The sequence below is a fragment of the Fundulus heteroclitus genome, unplaced genomic scaffold, assembly GCF_011125445.2.
Source record: "Fundulus heteroclitus isolate FHET01 unplaced genomic scaffold, MU-UCD_Fhet_4.1 scaffold_252, whole genome shotgun sequence".
Taxonomy (NCBI): Eukaryota; Metazoa; Chordata; class Actinopteri; order Cyprinodontiformes; family Fundulidae; genus Fundulus; species Fundulus heteroclitus.
Genome location: NW_023396663.1, coordinates 52,501 through 73,300, shown reverse-complemented (window position 1 = coordinate 73,300; position 20,800 = coordinate 52,501). Strand labels below are relative to the sequence as shown.

The following is a 20,800-nucleotide window of genomic DNA, read 5'->3' as shown; positions in this document are numbered from 1 at the left end:
TTGAAAATCATTTAAAACGCATTAAAACAGTAAGCCCCAAGCCATGCTTTGTCCGACAATTATGAAACTCGGTAAGCACATGTACCTTCTCAGGCCCTACAAAAAAGCCTCTTGGAGCAATGGTGTACACCCTACAGGAAGTCAATCATTTTTTCAGCAAAGATGTCATTTTGTCATATTTTCTGGTGTTGCATATGATGGAACTATTCCTACAGCTTTACAGTTATGGCATTCAAAGATACTCCATAAATTCCTCACACATAAAGGATCAAAAGTTATCAAAAACATTTTGCTACGTCCAACCATATTATTTTGACAATTTTTTAAATGTGAATTGTGTTTTGAAGAAAAAAAACGGTTATAATTTTGAACACTAGATGATACTATAGCAGCATAACTATAAAGGTAGCTCAGGGTAACATGAGCCACTCTAACTATAAGCTTTTTCAAAAAGGAAAGTCCCAAGAGCCAGCTTCTAGTGGAGGAGTTCAAGTATCTTGGGGTTGTTAAAGAATGAGGGGAAGATGGAGCGGGAGATCGACAGGTGGATTGGTGCAGCGTCTGCTGTGAAGCGGGCGCTGTACCGGTCCGTTGCGGTGAAGAGAGAGCTGAGCCAAAAGGTGAAGCTCTCGATTTACCGGTCGATCTACGTTTCTACCCTCATCTATGGTCATGAGCTTTGGGTCGTGACCGAAAGAACGAGATCCCGGATACAAGCGGCCGTAATTAGTTTTCTCCGTAGTGTGTCTGGGTTCTCCCTTAGAGATAGGGTGAGGAGCTCAGTCATCCGGGGAGGACTCAGAGTAGAGCCGCTGCTCCTACACGTTGAGAGGAGCCAGTTGAGGTGAGTCGGGCATCTGGTTAGGATGCCTCCTGGACGCCTCCCTGGTGAGGTGTTCCAGGCATGTCCCACCGGGAGGAGGTCCAGGGGAAGACCCAGGACACGCTGGAGAGACTATGTTTCTCGGCTGGCCTGGGAACGCCTTGGGATTCCCCCGGAGGAGCTGGCCCAAGTGGCTGGGGAGAGGGATGTCTGGGCCTCTCTACTGAAGCTGCTACCCCCGCGACCCGACCCCGGAAAAGCGGAAGACGATGGATGGATGGAAAAAGGAAAGTTTTAAAATTAGTCTTAAAAGTAGACAGGGTGTCTGCCTCACGGACCAAAAGTGAGAGTTGGTTCCACAGGACAGGAGCCTGATAGAATGCTGATCAGAATGCTCTCTATGGTGCTTCTGTAGAAGGTCGTGAGGATGGGCGGGGGCAGGTGGGCTCTCCTCATCCTCCGCAGGAAGTACAATCGCTTCTGTGCCCTCTTCACCAGTGACGTAGTGTTCACAGACCAGGTGATGTGCACCCCCAGTAATTTAGTGCTGCTGACCACCTCCACAGCTGAGCTGTTAGGCCGGTTCTTCCTGAAGTCGATGATGATGATCTCCTTCGTCTTCTCTACATTCAGGATCAGGCTGTTGTCTCTGCACCAGCCCACCAGCTGCTCCACCTCCTCTCTGTAGTCCTGGTTGTTGTCGTCTCTGATCAGGCCCACCACCGTTGTGTCATCTGCAAACTTCACGATGTGATTGGTGGTGAACCTGGGGACGCAGTTGTGTGTCATCAGGGTGAACAGCAGGGGGCTCAGGACGCAGCCCTGAGGGGAGCCCGTACTGAGGGTGATGACATCAGACGTGTTCTGTCCGACCCGGACTGACTGAGCTCTGTTGGTGAGAAAGTCTAGCAGTCAGTTGCGAAGAGGAGTGCTGAAGCCCAGATGTTCCAGTTTTTCCACCAGATGTTGAGGGATGATCAGGGCAGTCAAACTTTTTTACAGTAGCAGGCCACACAATATCAGGTAGGAGGGTGCACTTATGCCGATGCCCGAGCCCCGGAGGGGAAAATTTTGAAAAATAGTCTCCCTGATGTATTTTGGAAGCTTTCAAGACAGGTGATTATTTAAACAATAGAGTCAGAGTGCATGTTTCAAATTGAATAAAAGGCAAAAAAAGAGGTGAATAATTCTTTGTTTTTTATTATTATTCTTAAAACATGTTTTAACATTGTAAGGTAATCTCCATTTGCATAAAATTTGAATTACTACACCACATAAAACAGAACAGATTAGGTGAGGTCTATTCATCTTAATATTATTACTATTCACAGTTCTGTTCTAAAAACGATTTTAACATTTCTTCACTAACAAAGTCGAATTTTTATGATAAAAATACAGGGTTGGAATTTGAAATTGGATTTACATGTATTTATTTCAGTCATATCGCTCTTTCGAAATCTCTTATCTCAGTTTTATTTCACGTGCACTCATCACACACACGATATCATATCATCAGCGAGGATTCTAGAGACGAACACAAAATGCATCCCCTGAAAAACTTTGATAATTTGCTGCTGTAATATTATATTATATGTAATATAGATTTTTCAGAATAAAAAGCTAACAGATGTGCATAATCAAAAAATATCAGAAATTATAGAGCATTCAGTATTGTAAGAAAGCCCACACTGTTTCTGGATAAATACATTACTGTATGAGTTAAGTTCTATTCCATTTTATGCCTCTTTACTTGTAAGTTTGAAAGGTCCCATAGCTTTCTGACGCTCATGAATGCATCACACTGGTCTATGAACACTGCGCTGTGCAGATGCACGTTTGATCTTCCGCTTAAGACAAAGCTTTGCAGTTTCAAAACTCACGTCGGCTCTCACGGTTTATTGTTGTGTGTGAATGACAAGAGACCACAACAAATAAATCAGCCGTACCTCGGATAAAAACTTTGGATTTAATGTTGTTCATAACACCCGTAATTTTGTAAACGAATCTGCCAAATAACAGTTTTTTCCCCCTCACAAGAGGTATATTAAAACGTTTTGATATCATTCATTTAAGAACAAGAAACTGTGTTGGTCACATTTTAAAGTTTTCTTCGTCGATATTCAGTTGTACAGAGCGAGGCGCGCTCCCGCGACAGGGGACGCATATCTCGGCAGGCATGCACTTTTGGGCAAAACACCGGTCTGTGTTTTGATCGGAAAAGTAGCATCTCGATTGGAACAAGGAACCCAATGACTTGTTAATGTTGCTCTCAGTGGAGACAGATGCAAAGGTGATTTTCGGGATGTATAAATCGAGGAAATGTAGGCGGCGGCAAGAGCTGCTATAGACGACGATTTGCCGCCGTTGACCGGCTACTTTTGACTGCCCTGGATGATGGTGTTAAACGCTGAACTGAAGTTCAGGAACAGCATTCGCACGTGCGTGTTCTTCTCCTCCAGGTGTGTCAGGCTCAGGTGGAGAGCGAACGATACGGTGTCCTCAGTGGAGCGGTTCCGCCGACTTGAGGTTTCTTTGGCACCGGAATTATGGAGGCAGACTTGAAGCATGCAGGCACTGTGGCTTGGTCCAACGAGATGTTATAAATGTCTGTGAGGACACCAGCCTGCTGACCTGCACACTCCTTGAGCACCTGCCCAGGTATGTTGTCAGGGCCTGGGGCCTTCTGCGGGTTGACTCTCCTCAGAGTCTTCCTCACGTCGGCAGTGTCAAGGCAGAGGACCTCCTCTTCCTGATAGGGGACAGCCTTCACTGCTGGAGTGCTGTTTAGTGCCTCAAACCTCCCAAAGAAGTTATTTAGTCTGTTAAGGAAGTCAGCATCAACTTCACCTACAAGGGGGTGTTGTATTCAGTGATCGGCCCTTATGCCTTTCCACATGCTCCAGGTGTTGCTGGCGTCATGGAAAAGCTCCTGGATTTTCTTAGTGTGTTAGTGGCTCCGCTTCGCTAACCCAATGACACGGTTCAGGTTGGCTCTTGCTGTCCTCAGTGCCTCCTTGTCACCAGACTTGAAGGCTGAGTTCCGTGTTTTTAGCGCTTGACAGACCTCCTCAGTAATCCAGGGTTGTTGGTTGGCTCGGGTGATGATGGTCTTAGTGGTGCTGACATCCTCAATGCATTTGTTGACGTAGGCTGACACAGTCGTGGCGTACTCATCAATGTTGATCTTGTCTTCATATGTTGCTGCAGCTTTGAACATGTCCCAATCAGAGCACTCAAAACAGTCCTGAGTGCCTCCATTGCTCCCTCAGTCCACACCCTCGCCTGCCTCACTGTAGGTTTTGCTATGATCAGCAAACCTACAACTATTCGTAGAATGTATGATGTTAAAGATGCGTTCATATGAAAATATTATGGTTCCTTTATATATCAGAATTACCCTGAGGCTGTGGAAAGCAGAATGGGAGGGTCATTTCAAGTTCAAACCATTTTGACTGGACAGTTCTTCTCTCTTCCTCTAAATGTCCGGTTTTAGTCCCGCAGTGAAGTTAGTTTTAAGATATTCAACAGATATTCTCTCCTTGGTTTACTCTAGGCAGCAGTGGCTTTTCATGCCATGTGCTGCTGTTGAACGGTCGACTTTATTGATTATACAATTTCATTTTCATCACAAAAAGGTCGCTCAGAGGCTCATAATCAAATTCGTATTTTGTTAGTCGGTAGAGAGACCAGGGATTACTACCTGAAATGAATGGAAACAGAGTATAAAGCTAAGCTTACTAAAATAATTACATTAAATCCTTAGTTACATTAATTTGTAAATTAGATTTGAACTATTCTGTTAGTAATATACTGGGTTTATAAAGGAATCCCAGAATTGAATTTACTACCTTTTGCAGATTTCCTGTGTTGGCCCCTCTTGGGCGCCCTGCTTTGGGGGCCCCTTTGGGAGTCCGGGGTTATGGGTCCCCTGGCGCCTGCCTCGGTGCTCGGGGAAGGCGGGCCTTTGGTTCTTCACAACCACTATTGAGCAATTTCCTTCTGGATAAATTTCAAATACACAAGTGCACTCTCACAAACACCCACAGGTGCTGGTTTCCAGGTTCTAAGTGTTCACTTATATACAGAAAGCCTGTAATTAATTAATTTATTTTTCTCACTTTCTTTTCTCTGGTATCACTTTACACATGTCAGCTTAAATAATAATACATATAATTTAGCAATGGTATCAAGGTGTTACTCTATTGTATCTGTTACCCTATGTCTGTTGGTTGTGCTGTTCTTTTTATATCTCCCTTTCCAGGTGATGAAGCAGGCGGAAGACGTTTTATCATTCTTTCCCTTTTATCTCTTCTTTCTTTCACCTCTTTCTTGTTTTTCTCTTCTTGTTCTTCCTTTACTCTCCTACTTTCCCATTGTAGTGTCCACATAATTTTAAATTCTCCCCGCGGGAATCACAATAAAACTATTTACATGCATAAATCAAGCAGAGCACTATGGCGAAAGCTGATTGCTTCACTTGTAAAAGTAAAATCTGTTGAGCTCTATTTGGCATTAAGACATCAATTCTTATTGCCACATTGCTAGACAGGACACAGGGGGAAAAAAGAAAAAAAAATGTACTACCTTTTCACAGTACTATGAAAAACAATTGCCCTTCAACAGATTCCTTCTGGGATGTTTACACATTTAAATGTATTGGATCCTTTCACAAACCGTTTCATTTCAGACAGACCTTATTAATTTTCTAACAATAAACTACAAAAACGTTTTTCAATTATAATTGTATTTCTAAAAGAAAAACAAAAATCACACCAACTCTGCCCTGTGTAAAACAGAAACTGCCCCCTAAACGCAATAAATAGTTGTTACACCCTTGGCACCAAATAAGAGTTACTGGTGTTGAATTTCAGCCTACTTTTCAGCCACTTTTCAGAGTTTTGCTACATGAAAAGTCAGTCAAAGATCAAAGCTCAGCATTTCAATGAGTTATAATTCCAGACATTGTTTTGTACAAATTTACTTGTATAAGTTTAATGTGGGTGAGTTTAAGCTTAAAGTGACGAACGGATGGTTGGATATTCACGATTTTCTGGTAGAGAACAGGATTCACGACTACGTTAATTACAGAAATTTGCCCGGGTATTGAAGCTGCAACGAAGAAACAGGACTACGACGCTACCACAATCCTGTTTTACTATTGGTTTGATTTCTTTCATCTAAAATAGTATTTACATTTTAACACCACATTTAAAATAAACCAAAGAATTCAACGTTGCTTTATCATTCCATGGAATATTTTAAATTTATTCACCGTATATAGCCCTGGTTCACATTTATTGACTCCATGTAATTTACAAAACAGAGTCTTATGAGTCATATTTTTGCCCAGTCTCTCTTCTTGTTGTTGAATTAGGACTGCTGGCCTTAACTGAGGCAAGGGAGGTGTGTAAAGCTTGGATGTTGTTCTGGGTTCTCCTCTGGCCTCGTGGACGAGTCTTTGATGAGCTCTCGGGAGTGATTTTCTGCATTTGTATGTCGAATATCCATCTTAAAACTTACTTCACCGTGCCACTAAAACCGGACATTAAGAGGGCTGGAGAACTAGCCAATCAAATTGATACAGTTTTGGACCACTTTCAGGGGTTAGGAGTAGGGCTGCAGGAGTTCAGAAAAATAGTAAACCACAGAAATAGAAAATTAAAGAGAAATTGCAGTGATTGCCTTATGATTAACACACTTTTACCATTAAACATTGACTCCATCACTCCCCCTGAGTTTTTCCATCTGAGCCAATAAAGAATCAAGAATCAATGATGATTCTTTAGATTAGGTGTCGCAAACCGTTTTGAAACTGAGAGCTACTTCATTGGTGTTGTGTCATACAAAGGCTACTAGTACTGACCTTTGAACTAGAAGATTTCACCTTAAATTTATGTAAAATAAGCATATTTTTCATGCTTTGTGATACATAGTCATTTATAAATCTATATAAATGCAAATGTGAATAAACAGGAAGAATAACAGAATAAAATAACGCTTTAGATGAAGCTCACCGGTGGACTGCGTTTTTTTTAGAACAGACTCGTGGGCACCACATGTGGTCCTCGGGGGCTACTTGGTGACCCCGCGGGCACCATGTTGGTGACCCCTGCTTTAGATTATAAGTATGTGCAGAATGTGAGATTTTTAATATAGCCACTGCAGTGATGTTCTCAGGTACGCTAATGTTGTTCTGGCATGCTTATGGCCACGCTTTCTCTGCGATGATGAACTTCCCCAATAAAATCTAATTTCTGTAAGTAAACAGTTTGATATTCCATCGCTAGAGTCACCTCTCACCTGCTCCAGGTCAGGAACTGGCAACAGCTGAGACAGTCGGCAGAGAAACTCTGCAAACAGTGTCTGCAAGTCACTGTCATACTGAGGGCCATACTCTGCAGGGAAGATCTCCTTTAAAGAGAAACAATGATGAAAAACAATTATACAAAACATGCTGACTTTTCAGAGCCATTCTGCTTTTACTAAAATATATTCCTTGGCAACTGTGCACACAACAGCCTGTATTTCCTGGAGCATAGAGGACATAGGTAAGCATAAATGGTTTTGTTATCGTTGTTGGGGCTTGAAAATTACCAGTCTGTAATATTTCATGGAACTTAGTAAACATTAAATTCTCCCTGCTGTTTTTAAAGAACTATCCTTTACTGCAGTTAAAACATTCTCAGTTGATGCCTTCATGTTTCTTGCAGGTGTATGCATCAATAACAGTGGCGTAGGAATAGGGGGGGCAAAGGAGGCAAGTGCCCCCTCACTTTTTGTACAGGGGGGCAAAACATAATTATGCCCCACCCCCCCCCATCCCCCCCTTTTGAGATAAAATTTCATTTTAACTTTTTCCATTATTTTGATAAATGCAACAATAACAAAGCTATCAATATCAACAAGAAGTGTTTGGCTACCTAATTAATTGATAGTGTTACTGTCATTGAATTCAATTCTTATTATTAATTAATTTGTTTTCTCTTAATTCAATTTTTAATTACTTGAAGTTTACTGGTTATTTCATTATCTTTTTAATTTTCAAATTCATTATTATTATTTTGTTTAATATGGGTTAAGCTTCAGTACTCTTAGTATGTGTGAATTGTTTACATTTTGTATGACTATGTACTGTTTACTGGGACCTAGTTAATAAGTAACATGTGTGGGCATCTTCTCGGTATCCAACTTTTATGAGTCTGTCCACTTAATGACCTCTTAACTCATGCGCTATAGTCACTTCCTTTAAAACCATTAAGACAAAGACAAGATTTAAACCAAGACCTAGGATAACCTGAATTTTTACAAGAACCCACCGATTCCCAGCGTAGTAAGTTACATTATTTTTAATTATCAATAATTTGCACATTTGTTATGTCAAAACCATTTTACTATGAAATCAATATTAGTAACTTTAAAGTCCGGTCAACAAGGAAAAATCAGGGGATCATTAGCTATACCTAAAACTAATACGTTCGTGGTTATTTAATGAATTTAGCGTTAATCAATAAGAAAAAAAAACATAAATTGTCGTCTGGATCACTGTGTATGGGGGGCAGTAATGGCCGCCTGACATCACATCCTTAATAATTGTTTGATTCTGCATGCCCATAAAAACTTGACAGATGAACTTGATTTGAAAAAAGTAGCCATAGACTTTGCCAGCAAGAATGACCGTCGCCTCAGGTTTTTTGGCAAATTTGACTAACCGTGTCGTCTCCTTAAGAATATTGATATTGCTGTTTGCTGTAGTTCAGTATTAACCATTTTGCAGACTATCTGTATTCCAGTTTTTATGTCACACAACATTAAAGGTTTCTTCAATGCTGCTGATAATTTTGCCTTTCTGATCATTTTTACATTTTATGCACAACCTTAAGTTTAATTACCTGTGGTTGCCTATGCCTCCGGGGTAGTTCTTTGTTTGGTAAATACCTCCTAAATGTTGAGAAGATAATGATGTGCCTCGGAAAAAATAACTCTTAAGCCTACAGTGCTGATATAGACGTAGATGTACTAATTGCTTCTTTAATCAGCATGCTCATTAAACATGTTAAATAGGGGTGCATTTCACTTTTCCTTGCCTATGGACCCAAAAGATTTTTTTGGTTCGCTCCGCTCGCCATTTGGCTATAATACCTTATCTATCTTTTTTGCCCCCCCACATTTTAAAACCTTCCTACGCCCCTGAATAACAACAATAATTCCAAAACAAAGGACGGTGACGCCAGTTGGATTCTACAAAACAACAAATGTTACCGCATTATTGAAGCAGCTTACTTTTCTTTTCTTTTTAAGAAATAAGAAGTTACTTTAAAGAGGAACAAGTGAAACCTCTCACCGTAAAAAAGTCCTTTCTTTCCACAGGATCATTGAGAAGAATTTTAATCAACTGAAGAAAGTTCATTTCTACCAACTCACCATCTGATTCTCTTACCTGCAACATGGGAAAATTAATTTTAAACTTAAAACCAGTATTTACATGACCCCCTAAAAGGGGAAATGATATGGGTAAGATTTAAATGACAGTTTTTTTTGTTATTTTACCAGAGTGGGATGCGGTGATGTCATCTTTTCCAGGTAAGGCAGGATCATCTCACTGGGGTGCTCATTTCGGCATAACTCAATAATATACTGTTGTGGAGAAAAGACCAAATCCCTTCTGTGATCGCAACACAACTCCCCTGTCCCTTGCAGCACCAAAATTACAAAACATGTAATTTTCAAAGCTTTTGATAGCTGTCTAACCCATGTACTCACCCTCACTCTTAATCCTAAATTCAGCTGAGTCCTATGCTTGTACATCAGCAGCTCTGGGACCATGTCCACCACCAGCGACACAAAGTCTGACACCTTCCAGTAGTTCATCGCGTCTTGTTTCCTCAACACCTGACACATAGAGGCTGCCATGAGTTGCAGAGGGGGCACCAGGAGACGCAGCGATGCCAGAGGTAGTGCATCATCTGAAAACAAGCAAAGGAACATTTTATATGGATATATAAATATTTATATCTTGTTGAACTCACGAGATAAGCACATGGAAAGCCGCATGTTAAGTGGCTGGTAAATATTTCAGGGGACCTGTCGCTTGTGCTGGAGCGGCCCACAGCTTGCTGTGAGGTGTCCAGGAATGGCTAGTAAGATTTTCAATATGAACAGGGTGATTAAGGAGAATCCAGCCAAGCGGAGGAAAATAAAAATATGAGGATAGTGTTCATGTCTGAAGAAGTGAATGAGAACATACCCTGAAAAGGTAAAGATCTCAACCTACCCATGAACGTCCTGTCCTTCAAATTATGGACAAAACATGCGTATCATGACTAAAAGAGTGACATCCCAAATATGGCCGGGCTCTACCTTGAGTCGAGTTGCTGTTCCTCTCCCACTGAGAACAACTCAGCTGAGGTGAAGCAGATATCTGATCAAGATGTCTTCTGAACTCATCCTTCAGGGAGAAGAATCTAAGAACAGACCCAGAACCTAAGGGAGCTTATATATACACATTTTGACCCAACATCACTTGGGATCCTAGAATCACGTAGAGAGGAATGTCAGGGCTTCCTTTTTTAATCTGTCATCTCCTCAATGTGACTTGGACAAGTTAAAAACAAAGAATGGATGGAACTGCTGGTTCACCCTTGCAACAATAAAATGGTAAAATGGTTTCTTTACTGCCATGTAGGGATCATGAAGTGTCAGAAGGTAGGGATCATTATATATATATATATATATATATATATATATATATATATATATATATATATATATATATATATATATATATATATATATATATATATATATATATATATATATATATATATATAAAAACCAAAACCGGAAACTACTTCCGTTTTTCCATTTGCAAATTAAAACGGAAAAACGGAAAACAAAGCCACTTTTTCTTTCCTGTCACCACAATTTGTAAACGAAAAACCAGAAAACCGTTTTTGGATTTCGTCAATTTTTCCATTTTCTCCTTCAGATTTCCTGCACTGGCCCGAAAGTGCAGGAAAATATTTCAAAATAAAAGCATAGATGTAACATAATGCAAGCCTGAAGAAAACTTCAAATTCATGCTTACAAGGCACAAAATAACCTTCATAGGGATACATTCCTCCCGCCCTCTGGTCTGAATAAGTAATATGAATTTTTCAAAATTTATATTAATACTTGTCTTGTGTCCTTCACATTTGTAAATTAAGTTTTTTGTTTGTTTTTAAAGAGTATTATTACGTTTTCTGTTCAAAGCGGTTAAAGTAAACTAATACCCACTCCCGAGTCCCGACAGTAGATGGCGCAAGTTTAAAAACAATAGTCTAACCTACTGGATCTAGCTAGCTACCTGAAAGAGCACCTGCTAGCTAACCATTATTAATAAAACTTTTATTCATTAATAAAACGCTTGAAATGAACCCCCCTCTTGTTTTTTTGCTAATCACACACTGTAAATATATATATATAATATATATATATATATATATATATATATATATATATATATATATATATATATATATATATATATATATATATATATACACACACACACAAAACAAACAAACAATATATGTATCCTGAGTCACATCTCTCAGAAATCGGGGTGTATAATGTACTTTTATCTGCTTTCATCCCTGCTACCCATTAGAACATATTGTGTTTATGCCAGGAAAAACTATAACTGTAAAGCATGAGGATTATCTATCAGAAAATCTTACTTATGGAAGGTAATTCCCAAGGATCTGGTTTGGGCATCTTGGGACGGAGCTCTGGAAGTTTGCTAACTGTCAATAAAAAAACGAAATTATTCATTAAGTTAGAAAATCATTTAATTCAATCAATTGGTCCTATGTAGCCCCTAAAGGGGTGACGTTTTCAGTCAGTTGGTTTATCTGGAAATCGGGTGAGAATTCACCGGATTCAGAGTATCAAAGTACCACTTTCCTGAATTGACGTGTATTCTGTCTGACTGCAGCTTGGTCTGACCTAAGATGGCCGTTCTGTTATCCCATGCGGGAATACCATGCTATGTTATACCATGCTTCACTTTGATTTGTTAGGGTCCAAGAGCCAGGCCATAACAAAAAAATAAATATCTATCTATCTATCTATCTATCTATCTATTACAGCTGTTCTGTGAAGGCATCAGAGCTTTGTTAGACATTACCGAATAATATATATATATATATATATATATATATATATATATATATATATATCTATATATCTATATATATATATATATATATATATATATATATATATATATATATATATATATATATATATCTATCTATATATATATATATATATATATATATATATATATATATATATATATATATATATATATATATATATATATATAAAATTCACCAATGTCTAAAGCTCTGATGCCTTCACAGAGTAGATGCAATTTTGGAGAGACTAAGTCACAAAAACTTGGATGTGTAAACCTGTGACTCTATCTATTCTAATATTATAAAAACCACATTCTAATATAAACAATATCTTTTAATCTTACATGTGAGAAGTTATCCCTCGAGCCCTGAGGTCAGTAGTCCGGCGATTTAAACAAAAATACGCCGCACAGTGCTGAGGTATTATTAGTGTGTTCAGCTTGAATCAGCAGGTTAGGGTAGCAGGTCGACCGCCCATGTTCTCCCTGTGCATCCGTGGGTTCTCTCCGGGTACTCTGGCTTCCTCCCACATGTCAAAAACATGACTGTTAGGTTAATTGGCTTCTATAAATTGTCCTTAGGTGTGAGTGTGTGCGTGAATGGTTGTTTGTCTCTCTGTTGCCCTGCCACAGACTGGCGACCTGTCCAGGGTGTACCCCGCCTCTCGCCCGGTGAACGCTGTCGCGGGGTACCAGCATCCCCCGCGACCCCATGAGGGACTAAGCGGGTCAGAAAATGGATGGATGGATGGATATATATATATATATATATATATATATATATATATATATATATATATATATATATAATATGAATAACATGTAAAATATTTCAGAACCTAATTTCCTAGTAGTTGATAGTGTTAGTACATCTACTTACTGTAGAATTACCTATGATACGTTTTCACACAGCCAGAAAACTGCTTGTTGTTGTAACCAAATCCTGAGATTCTGTTAGAGTAGGGAGTAGCACGATGGCGAGCAGTGACTTCAGTTTTTCGGCAAAAATCAGCACTCCAGTGTATAATATAGCTCAGTGCTAGCAACGACGCCCGGTTTGTAACAAGTACAATTCTATACACTGGAAAAGACGTAAAGCAGCTTCTTTTGTCCGTGGAGCCAAAATGTTCCTACATAACGTTGAACAAACGAACCAACCTTTGGAGAAGCCAGGGAAAACGTCCGCATCCATTGTTGTCTTGCTGCCGCTGAAAAGTTTCAGTAGCTTTGATTAGCCTTCAAGCTAGCTGGCTAACCAGCTCCAACTCAAGACCCCGTTGTTGGAAAACGCAGCTCTTAATTTAGTGGCACTGCCGAGGCCCCAAGTTAGACTCAATAGGAGAGAGTCGTTTATATCTGTAAACATTTAAACAAACGTTTATATTATCCTAGTGGATTGTTCTTCTTCTTCTTCTTGTGGAGTTTTATGGCGGTTGGCAACAAACTTTAAGTAGCATTACCGCCACTTACTGGTATGGAGTGTGGTTCTTAATGGTTTATTTTATCTATATATACCTATATATATATATATATATATATATATATATATATATATATATATATATATATATATATATATATATATATATATATATATGTACCTTAATATTCTACTCATTTATATAATTTACTCCTTCTATAATCAAATTCTATGATATAATTTAGTTTTCTTTAAATATTGAATAACTATTTGTATATGTTTACTCCCCAAAAGTGTATAATTAAGTCCCGTATGCCCAAATCTTAATCTTGTTATCACCCTCTCCTCTTTTCTATTTCGTCTTCCATTTCTTTTTCCTCTTACTGTTTTTTGAATTTTATAAAACCATCTACCTGTTTTTTCTTCATCCCACCTTTTTTGCCATTTTTCCATAAGTTTTTCTTTAATCATACTCTTTCCCTCAGATTTACTTGTTTTAATGATAAAATTTATAGGATTTTGAATTGCCCTCTTTGCTAATTTATCTGCCCTCTCATTTCCTTCAACCCCAATATGCGCTGGAACCCACACAAATATAACTATTAAACCCATGTTTTGTATTCTGAATAATGTATGAAATATTTCTAATAAAATGTCCATCCTACTATCTGATTTATTATATTTTAAACTTAATAATGCAGAACTTGAATCTGAACAAATGACTGTTTTTAATGGTTTTAAGTCTTCTACCCATTGTAAAGCTAATAATATTGCCAACATTTCTCCTGTGTATACTGATAATCCGTCTGTAATTCGTTTTCCCATTCTTATATTGAATTCTGGTACTACAAATGCTATTCCTATTTTTTCATTTATTTTTGATGCATCTGTATAAATTTGAATATATTGATAATAATTGTTTAAATGTAACTGTATTGAATAACTATCTACAATGTAAGATTTATCTTGTTTCTTTTCTATTATTGTCATATCTACTGTCGCTTCTGGTAAAATCCATGGTGGTATAATTGATATTGGTGTTGTTTGAGTAATTTCTAAATTATTCATTTTAAATTCTTTTATTTTATTTTCAATTGTCCATCCAAAACTCCTCATTTCTTTCTTTTCTTTTTCCCAACATGGATTTAAAATTTCACAAGTTGGATGTTCTAAGTTATTACCTTTTAAATTCAGCCAATAATTTATTTCTAGTTTTGTTCTTCTTAAATCTAATGGCATTTCTCCCATTTCTACTTCTATTGCTGCTGTTGGTGTGGTTTTAAATGCTCCAGTACATAATCTTAATGCCTGATGTTGAATAATGTCTAATTTAGCCAGATGTGTTTTAGCTGCTGAACCGTAAACTATACATCCAAAGTCTATGTTAGATCTAATCATACCTGTATAAATCTGTTTTAGTGATTGCCTATCTGCTCCCCAGTCACTGCCAGCCAAGCATCTCATAATATTTAAGATTTTCTTACATTTATCAATAATCTTTTGAATATGTATATTCCATTTTAGTTTTTCATCAAACCATAATCCTAAAAATTTTACACACTTTACTTGCTCTAATTCTTGTTTATATAATTTTAATTTTATTTCCCTGTTTATTTTTTTCTGATTAAATATTATTACTTTTGTTTTTTCAACTGAAAACTTAAATCCCCATTGCAACGCCCATTTCTCTATTTCAATAATAACCTCTTGTAATTTCTTTACAATGAAATCTACATTTTTCCCTCTTTTCCAAACAGCTCCATCATCTGCAAAAAGTGAACACCCCATTCCTTTTCCAATATCTTTAAATACATCATTTATCATAATTGAGAACAATAACAGACTTATAATACTCCCCTGCGGGGTTCCATTTTCTACTATATATTTTTCTGATATAACTTCACCAATTCTGACTTGTGTTTTCCTATTTGTTAAAAAGTCTTTAATCCATTTAAATATTTTCCCTTTAATACCCAACATGTATAATTTAATTAATAATCACTCAACCCACATCATATCGTATGCTTTTTCTATATCAAAAAACACTGCCACTACACTTTCTTTATTTACTTGTGCTCTTATAATTTCATGTTCAAGACATAGTGTTGAATCATTAGTACTTCTCCCTTTTCGAAAACCACTTTGATATTTTGACATATATCCTTTATTATTTAAATAATATACTAGTCTATTATTAATCATTTTTTCCACTATTTTACATAGATTTGATGTTAACGCTATTGGTCTGTAATTTTGTGGGTTTGAATTATCTTTTCCTGGTTTAGCTATTGGTACTATAATTGATTCCTTCCAGTTAATCGGTAATTTTCCCTCCTCCCAAATTTTATTATATAATTGCAATATTATATCTTTTGATTTTTCACTAAGTTGACTTATCATTCTATACCAAATTTCATCTTAACCTGGTGCTGTATTTTTTGTCTTTCTAAGTGCATCATTCAATTCAACTTTTGTAAACTCAACATTCAATAAATTATTTGTTTCTTCAATACTTTCTAATAAATCTTTATATTTAAGTTTTGTATTTTCTCTTCCTTTTCTTCCCTCTTCACTAATATTATTTGAACTGTGAATTTTACTAAATGTTCTTGCCAATATTTCAACTTTATCTACATCTTTTATTATATTTATATTATCTATTTTTAATATAGGATATTCAAACTCTCTTTTTATGCCATACATTCTTTTAATTATTTTCCATATTTTTTCTATTTTTGTGTCTCTCCCTATTGTACTACAAAAACTTATCCAATACTCTCTTTTTGCATTCTTAATAGTTCTCCTTACTATTGCTTGTTTTCTTTTATAATCAGTTAAATTCTTATAAATTGGATTACCTTTTAGTACCTTAAATGCTTTATTTCTTAACTTTATTGCTTCTTTACATTCATTTGTCCACCACGGTACCATTTTCTTATAATTTTTACACCCTGTTTTCTTTATAGAATGACCTGCTGCTTCCATGATTATCTTACAAATGTTTAGATTTATATCATTTATATCCATTCTCATATCTACTTTTTCCAAGTTATTTTGACTCAAGTACCTAAATTTAATCCAGTCTGCCTTATTGAAATTGAGTTTTTTATTGACCTTTATATTCTTATAATTTAAATTTAATCCTACTCTAATTGTTATGGGATAATGATCACTACCTATTGTTGAATTCTTATTAATGAACCACTCACAATTACCAGCTAAAACATTTGATACTATTGTTAAATCTAAAACTGATTCCATCCCTGTTCTTACATTGATTCTTGTTCCCCTCCCATCATTAATACATACAAGATTTTTCATTTCCATTAATTCTTCTATAACTTGTCCATTTTTATCATTACATTTACCCCATAATGTACTATTTGCATTAAAATCCCCACACCAAATTACTTTCCCTTCCAAATATTCAGTTAACTCCTCCATTATTTCAATTGATAATGTTTTACATGGATTATAAAAATTTATTATTTTAAATTTACCTTCTTGTTCCCATATCTCAATTACTATAAATTCAAGTTCTTTGCCTTTCCCTAATATCTGATATTGTATCCCTTGCTTTATAAATATTCCACATCCTCCTCCCCCTCCCTCCTGTCGATCTCTTCTTATACTAATATATCCTTTAATCACAAAATCTAATGTTGTTTTTAACCATGTTTCCTGAACACAAATAACTTCTGGTTGATCTTCAGGACGGTCAATATAACCTTTAAGTTCCTGTCCGTTAGCAATTAAACTTCTTGCGTTCCACTGTAATATTAACATAAACTACTTTCACCTGATGGTCCTGGTCTCCCATCTCCCTCCAACTTTTTGTTTATATTTTCCCATGATCCTTCTTTAAACCCCAAAAACTTTTCAGCTCCTCTCACTATTATTTTAATCTTCTCAGTTTTATGTTTGGCTTGGTCAGTGCAATTGATTACATAAGCTACAAATAATATTAGTTTTTCTACTGATATTGTGATATTTTCCTCTGAATGTATTTTGGCTTGCAATGGAATTTGACTCGGTTTTTGTTCACTTTTTCTTGTTTTCTGTTCCTTCACATTTTTAACTGCTTCTGCATAGCTTATGTTTTTTGTCATTTTCATCTGTATGATTTCTTTCGCCTTCTTTCTTTCTTCACACCCTCCATATGTAACTCTATGTTGCCCTCCACAGTTACAACATTTTTCTTGTACTTCTTTACATTCTTCAAACTTGTGATCTTCCCCACATTTTGGACATCTCTGCTTTCCTTTACAAACTGCTGCTATGTGTCCGTACCTTTGGCACAACAACAAATTGGTGGAGGGATATATGGTCTGACCTGAAAACTGAGATAACCTATTTTAATGTTTTGTGGCAATTCTTTTTCTTCGAATTCAATGAGAATCGATAAACTTCCTACTCTTTCTCCATTTATTGTTCTGGACAATCTTTTCAAGTTGTTCACTTTTGCACCCCCAATACTTCTCTTAAGTTTCTCAAGATCTTCATCTAGAGGGATCCCATAAATCACTCCTCTAATCTTTTTATTTTCTCCCAACACTTTTTTCTCCAACACAGTTTTTTTTACAAATATTATCCACATTTAAAGCCTTATTCATTTGTTCTTCGTTTTTACAGACAACCAATAGGTTTCCATCTCGCAAAATCTTTACCATTTCGACATCTCCAATTTTCTTTTTTATTTCTCTTGACACCACAATGGGGCTGATGTTATCCTGTTCCTGTTCATTTTAAAATTTTAATATTATTTTAAATTCCTCCCTCACAAGTTTCCTCCAAACTATCCTTTCTTCATCCGAACTACTTCCTTCCAGTTCTCGTTTACTGCCTTGATTTTCCTTTCCTTCATCTGTTTTATTTCTTCCACGTCCTCTCCCTCTTCCTCTTCCCACTGGCGTCCACCCTTCTAAATCCATACCTTCCTCTATTTCTACCTCCATTTCCACCAGAACCATTCACATACCAGTTTATGCCAAATCCACCTTTTCCAAATCCGATATATTTTTATGTTTTGTTTTTCCCGCGCCGCTCCAAATCCAACTCTTCCGACCTCACACTTCCGCCTCCAACCATAGACATAATCAGCGCCATAGAGATTGGACATCATTCACTTCCATTGCTGACTCTCGAGTAAATTCTGAGGTAAGCTGATTAAATAGCTACCTGTTTTGAATTGTCAACTGTCTATATTGTATCATAGGCCATTTATGATGCATATTCTGATCTTTTGTTGTATGTACACAGCGTAATTATATATATATTTTTTATCTTGGTAGACGACCGATTGCCTGCTAGTTTGTTAGCTTGACTTGCCTTCTGTGAAGGTAACGTTATATCCAGGGGTAAATTGATTAAATAGCTACCTATTTTGAACTGTCAACTGTCTATATTTTATCAGAGGTCCTTTATGATGCATATACTGATCTTTATTTGTATGTACACAGCATAATTATATATATATATATATATTTTATCTTGGTAGACCACCGATTGCCTGCTATTTTTGTTAGCTTGACTTCGCCCTCTGTAAAGGTAGCACTAACGTTATATCCAGGCGTAAGTTGATTAAATAGCTACCTCTTTTGAATTATTATTAAGCCACGACTTGTTTCCATCGCGTTGTAGCTCCAGCCAGCATAAACACCAGTGCATGCGTCGCTTGTCCTTGGTGGTCAGGCAGCGTGATGTTGCCAAATAGCCTCCCCGTTCCCAGATGGAGCTCCACGCCTGGAGTAATGGACATTTCATCTAAGGTAAGCACACACTCTCTCTACATTTCACTCATGCAACCTGCCTTCAGCATCAGCATCTCAAACACTTCCCCCAAAACTCCCGGCTCCAGCTTTACATGTTGCATCCTCCTTTGCAGCGTGCGGATGTTAGGCAGTGGAATTTGCATTTTCTGGAGGGTTTTATAACCGGTGGTGCCAGTGGTAAATCTTATTTTTATAGCTTTTTTGTCTCCTTTCCCCACCGTATTCCTCTCTTCTTTTCCTGTCCAAGGGCTGTCATTTGGTCTCTGTTAAACATTTGGGTGAACTTCTGATTAACTAAATTGTTCCTCTTTCTTAGCGCCAAATTCATTCTTTTTTGCTGTGCTAGAGCCCTCTCTGCGCTCCTTCTCATTAACTTCTCCATTTTGAGTTGCCTTATTAGGTCCTCCACAATTGCACTATTAGACCCTGGCAGTCTGGTCCCTGGAGCACCTGGCCCTGGCAAAGTTGGTTCATCGTTGCTGGCTCCTGACTGACTGGCCCTCGGCACACACATCCCTGGATCACCTGCCCCTGGTAAAGTAGCCTCTTGGTCGCTCTCTCTGTCTCCTGTCATGTCCCTTTCCCTGCCCTCAAAATCCACCTCAATTTCTCCCTCAACCTCTGTAACAATAACAAGGTAATGTTGCTGTTATATGTATTTTGCATTTGCACCTACTGTTATCTTCAATAAAAGGGTACACTACACTCCTATAGAAAACAAATTAAAGCGAAAAATTACTGTAATGTGAATCAAATCATCTGCCACAATCAGAAACCAAAAAAATTTATAAACTCATCTACTGGCAATGGTTAATTTGGTAGAAATTTTTAGATTATCTACATTCTGTATGCAAATCCTCAGAGAATCCCTGAAGCTGGATGTACTAATATGAATGTAATGTCTCATTAGGAGTGTAGTCTATCCTTGAATTAAATGGGGAATATTTTTAGTGTCCAGGACTCAGATGAAGAGGATGTTAGTATGCGTTGTTGAGAGGAACTGCCCTACAGTGACTGGCCATAGTGCTTACTGGAACTCTACAGGTGTGAGTCTGATGTATGCAAGAGAAAGTATTTTTCTAGGCAGTCCTGAATGAACTGGCTTTAATGAACATATTTGTGCCTCTGTCTCAACAGATCTTGCTGGACCAGCAGTATCGTTTTTGTGGCCATCACAGGTTTCAGTGGAGCACCCCCAAAAAAAATGGTTACGATACCTGTTCTTAACGCCTGTTTACACATTTGTTGTTCTTGTTCACACATGCTGTATGTATGTTTGTTGATATTATTCATGCTTGTTCCCGTTTTTTTTGTTCCACATTGTTCATTTTTATCTTATGCCAGATACCTTTATTATTATTGTTGTCCTTCCCTTCAGCCCTGATGCACTCTGAAGCCTGATGTATGTGGAGGATTTATTTTTTTAAATGTATTTATAATATTCCTCCATGTTCCTTCACTTTGTTCTTGTTTTTCCAGTTAGATACACACATTTACACACACACACACACACACACACATCTTGTTGTCTCACTCAGTATTTTTTATTAAACAATATTTGAATCTTTCATCCAAGCTTAATGAGTTGTTATTATTTAATATATTTG

At 37.3% G+C, this 20,800-nt stretch overlaps 1 protein-coding gene and 1 long non-coding RNA gene across 14 annotated transcripts in view; one reads left to right on the top strand and one right to left on the bottom strand.

The window, feature by feature from the left end:
- The window catches only part of LOC105922864 (O-sialoglycoprotein endopeptidase), a 65,658-nt gene extending 52,219 nt beyond the window's left edge, over positions 1 to 13,439 (bottom strand). For 5 of the 10 annotated variants that reach the window (XM_036129930.1, XM_036129935.1, XM_036129936.1 and 2 more), the window contains exons 1-6: positions 13,161 to 13,439; positions 11,542 to 11,607; positions 9,584 to 9,786; positions 9,371 to 9,457; positions 9,165 to 9,260; positions 7,124 to 7,234 (exon numbers count right to left, since the gene is read on the bottom strand). In XM_036129930.1, coding sequence (XP_035985823.1) covers positions 7,124 to 7,234; positions 9,165 to 9,260; positions 9,371 to 9,457; positions 9,584 to 9,786; positions 11,542 to 11,607; positions 13,161 to 13,194 — 597 coding nt within the window. In that variant the 5' untranslated portion in view covers positions 13,195 to 13,439. Of the gene's footprint in view, positions 1 to 7,123; positions 7,235 to 9,164; positions 9,261 to 9,370; positions 9,458 to 9,583; positions 9,787 to 10,180; positions 10,285 to 11,541; positions 11,608 to 13,160 lie in introns of those variants that run through there. The other 5 variants (XM_036129933.1, XM_036129939.1, XM_036129934.1 and 2 more) reach the window with 5 other exon arrangements.
- A 4,448-nt stretch (positions 13,440 to 17,887) lies between these two features.
- LOC118559248 lies at positions 17,888 to 20,390 on the top strand. 4 transcript variants are annotated; one of them, XR_004928722.1, is made up of 6 exons: positions 17,888 to 18,579; positions 18,920 to 18,969; positions 19,063 to 19,190; positions 19,582 to 19,727; positions 20,145 to 20,237; positions 20,331 to 20,390. It is a non-coding gene; the product is annotated as an uncharacterized LOC118559248 (long non-coding RNA). The 4 variants fall into 4 exon arrangements; XR_004928721.1 differs by lacking the exon at positions 18,920 to 18,969; XR_004928723.1 differs by lacking the exons at positions 17,888 to 18,579; positions 18,920 to 18,969 and having other exon boundaries at positions 18,977 to 19,370.
- Positions 20,391 to 20,800: the final 410 nt, after the last annotated feature.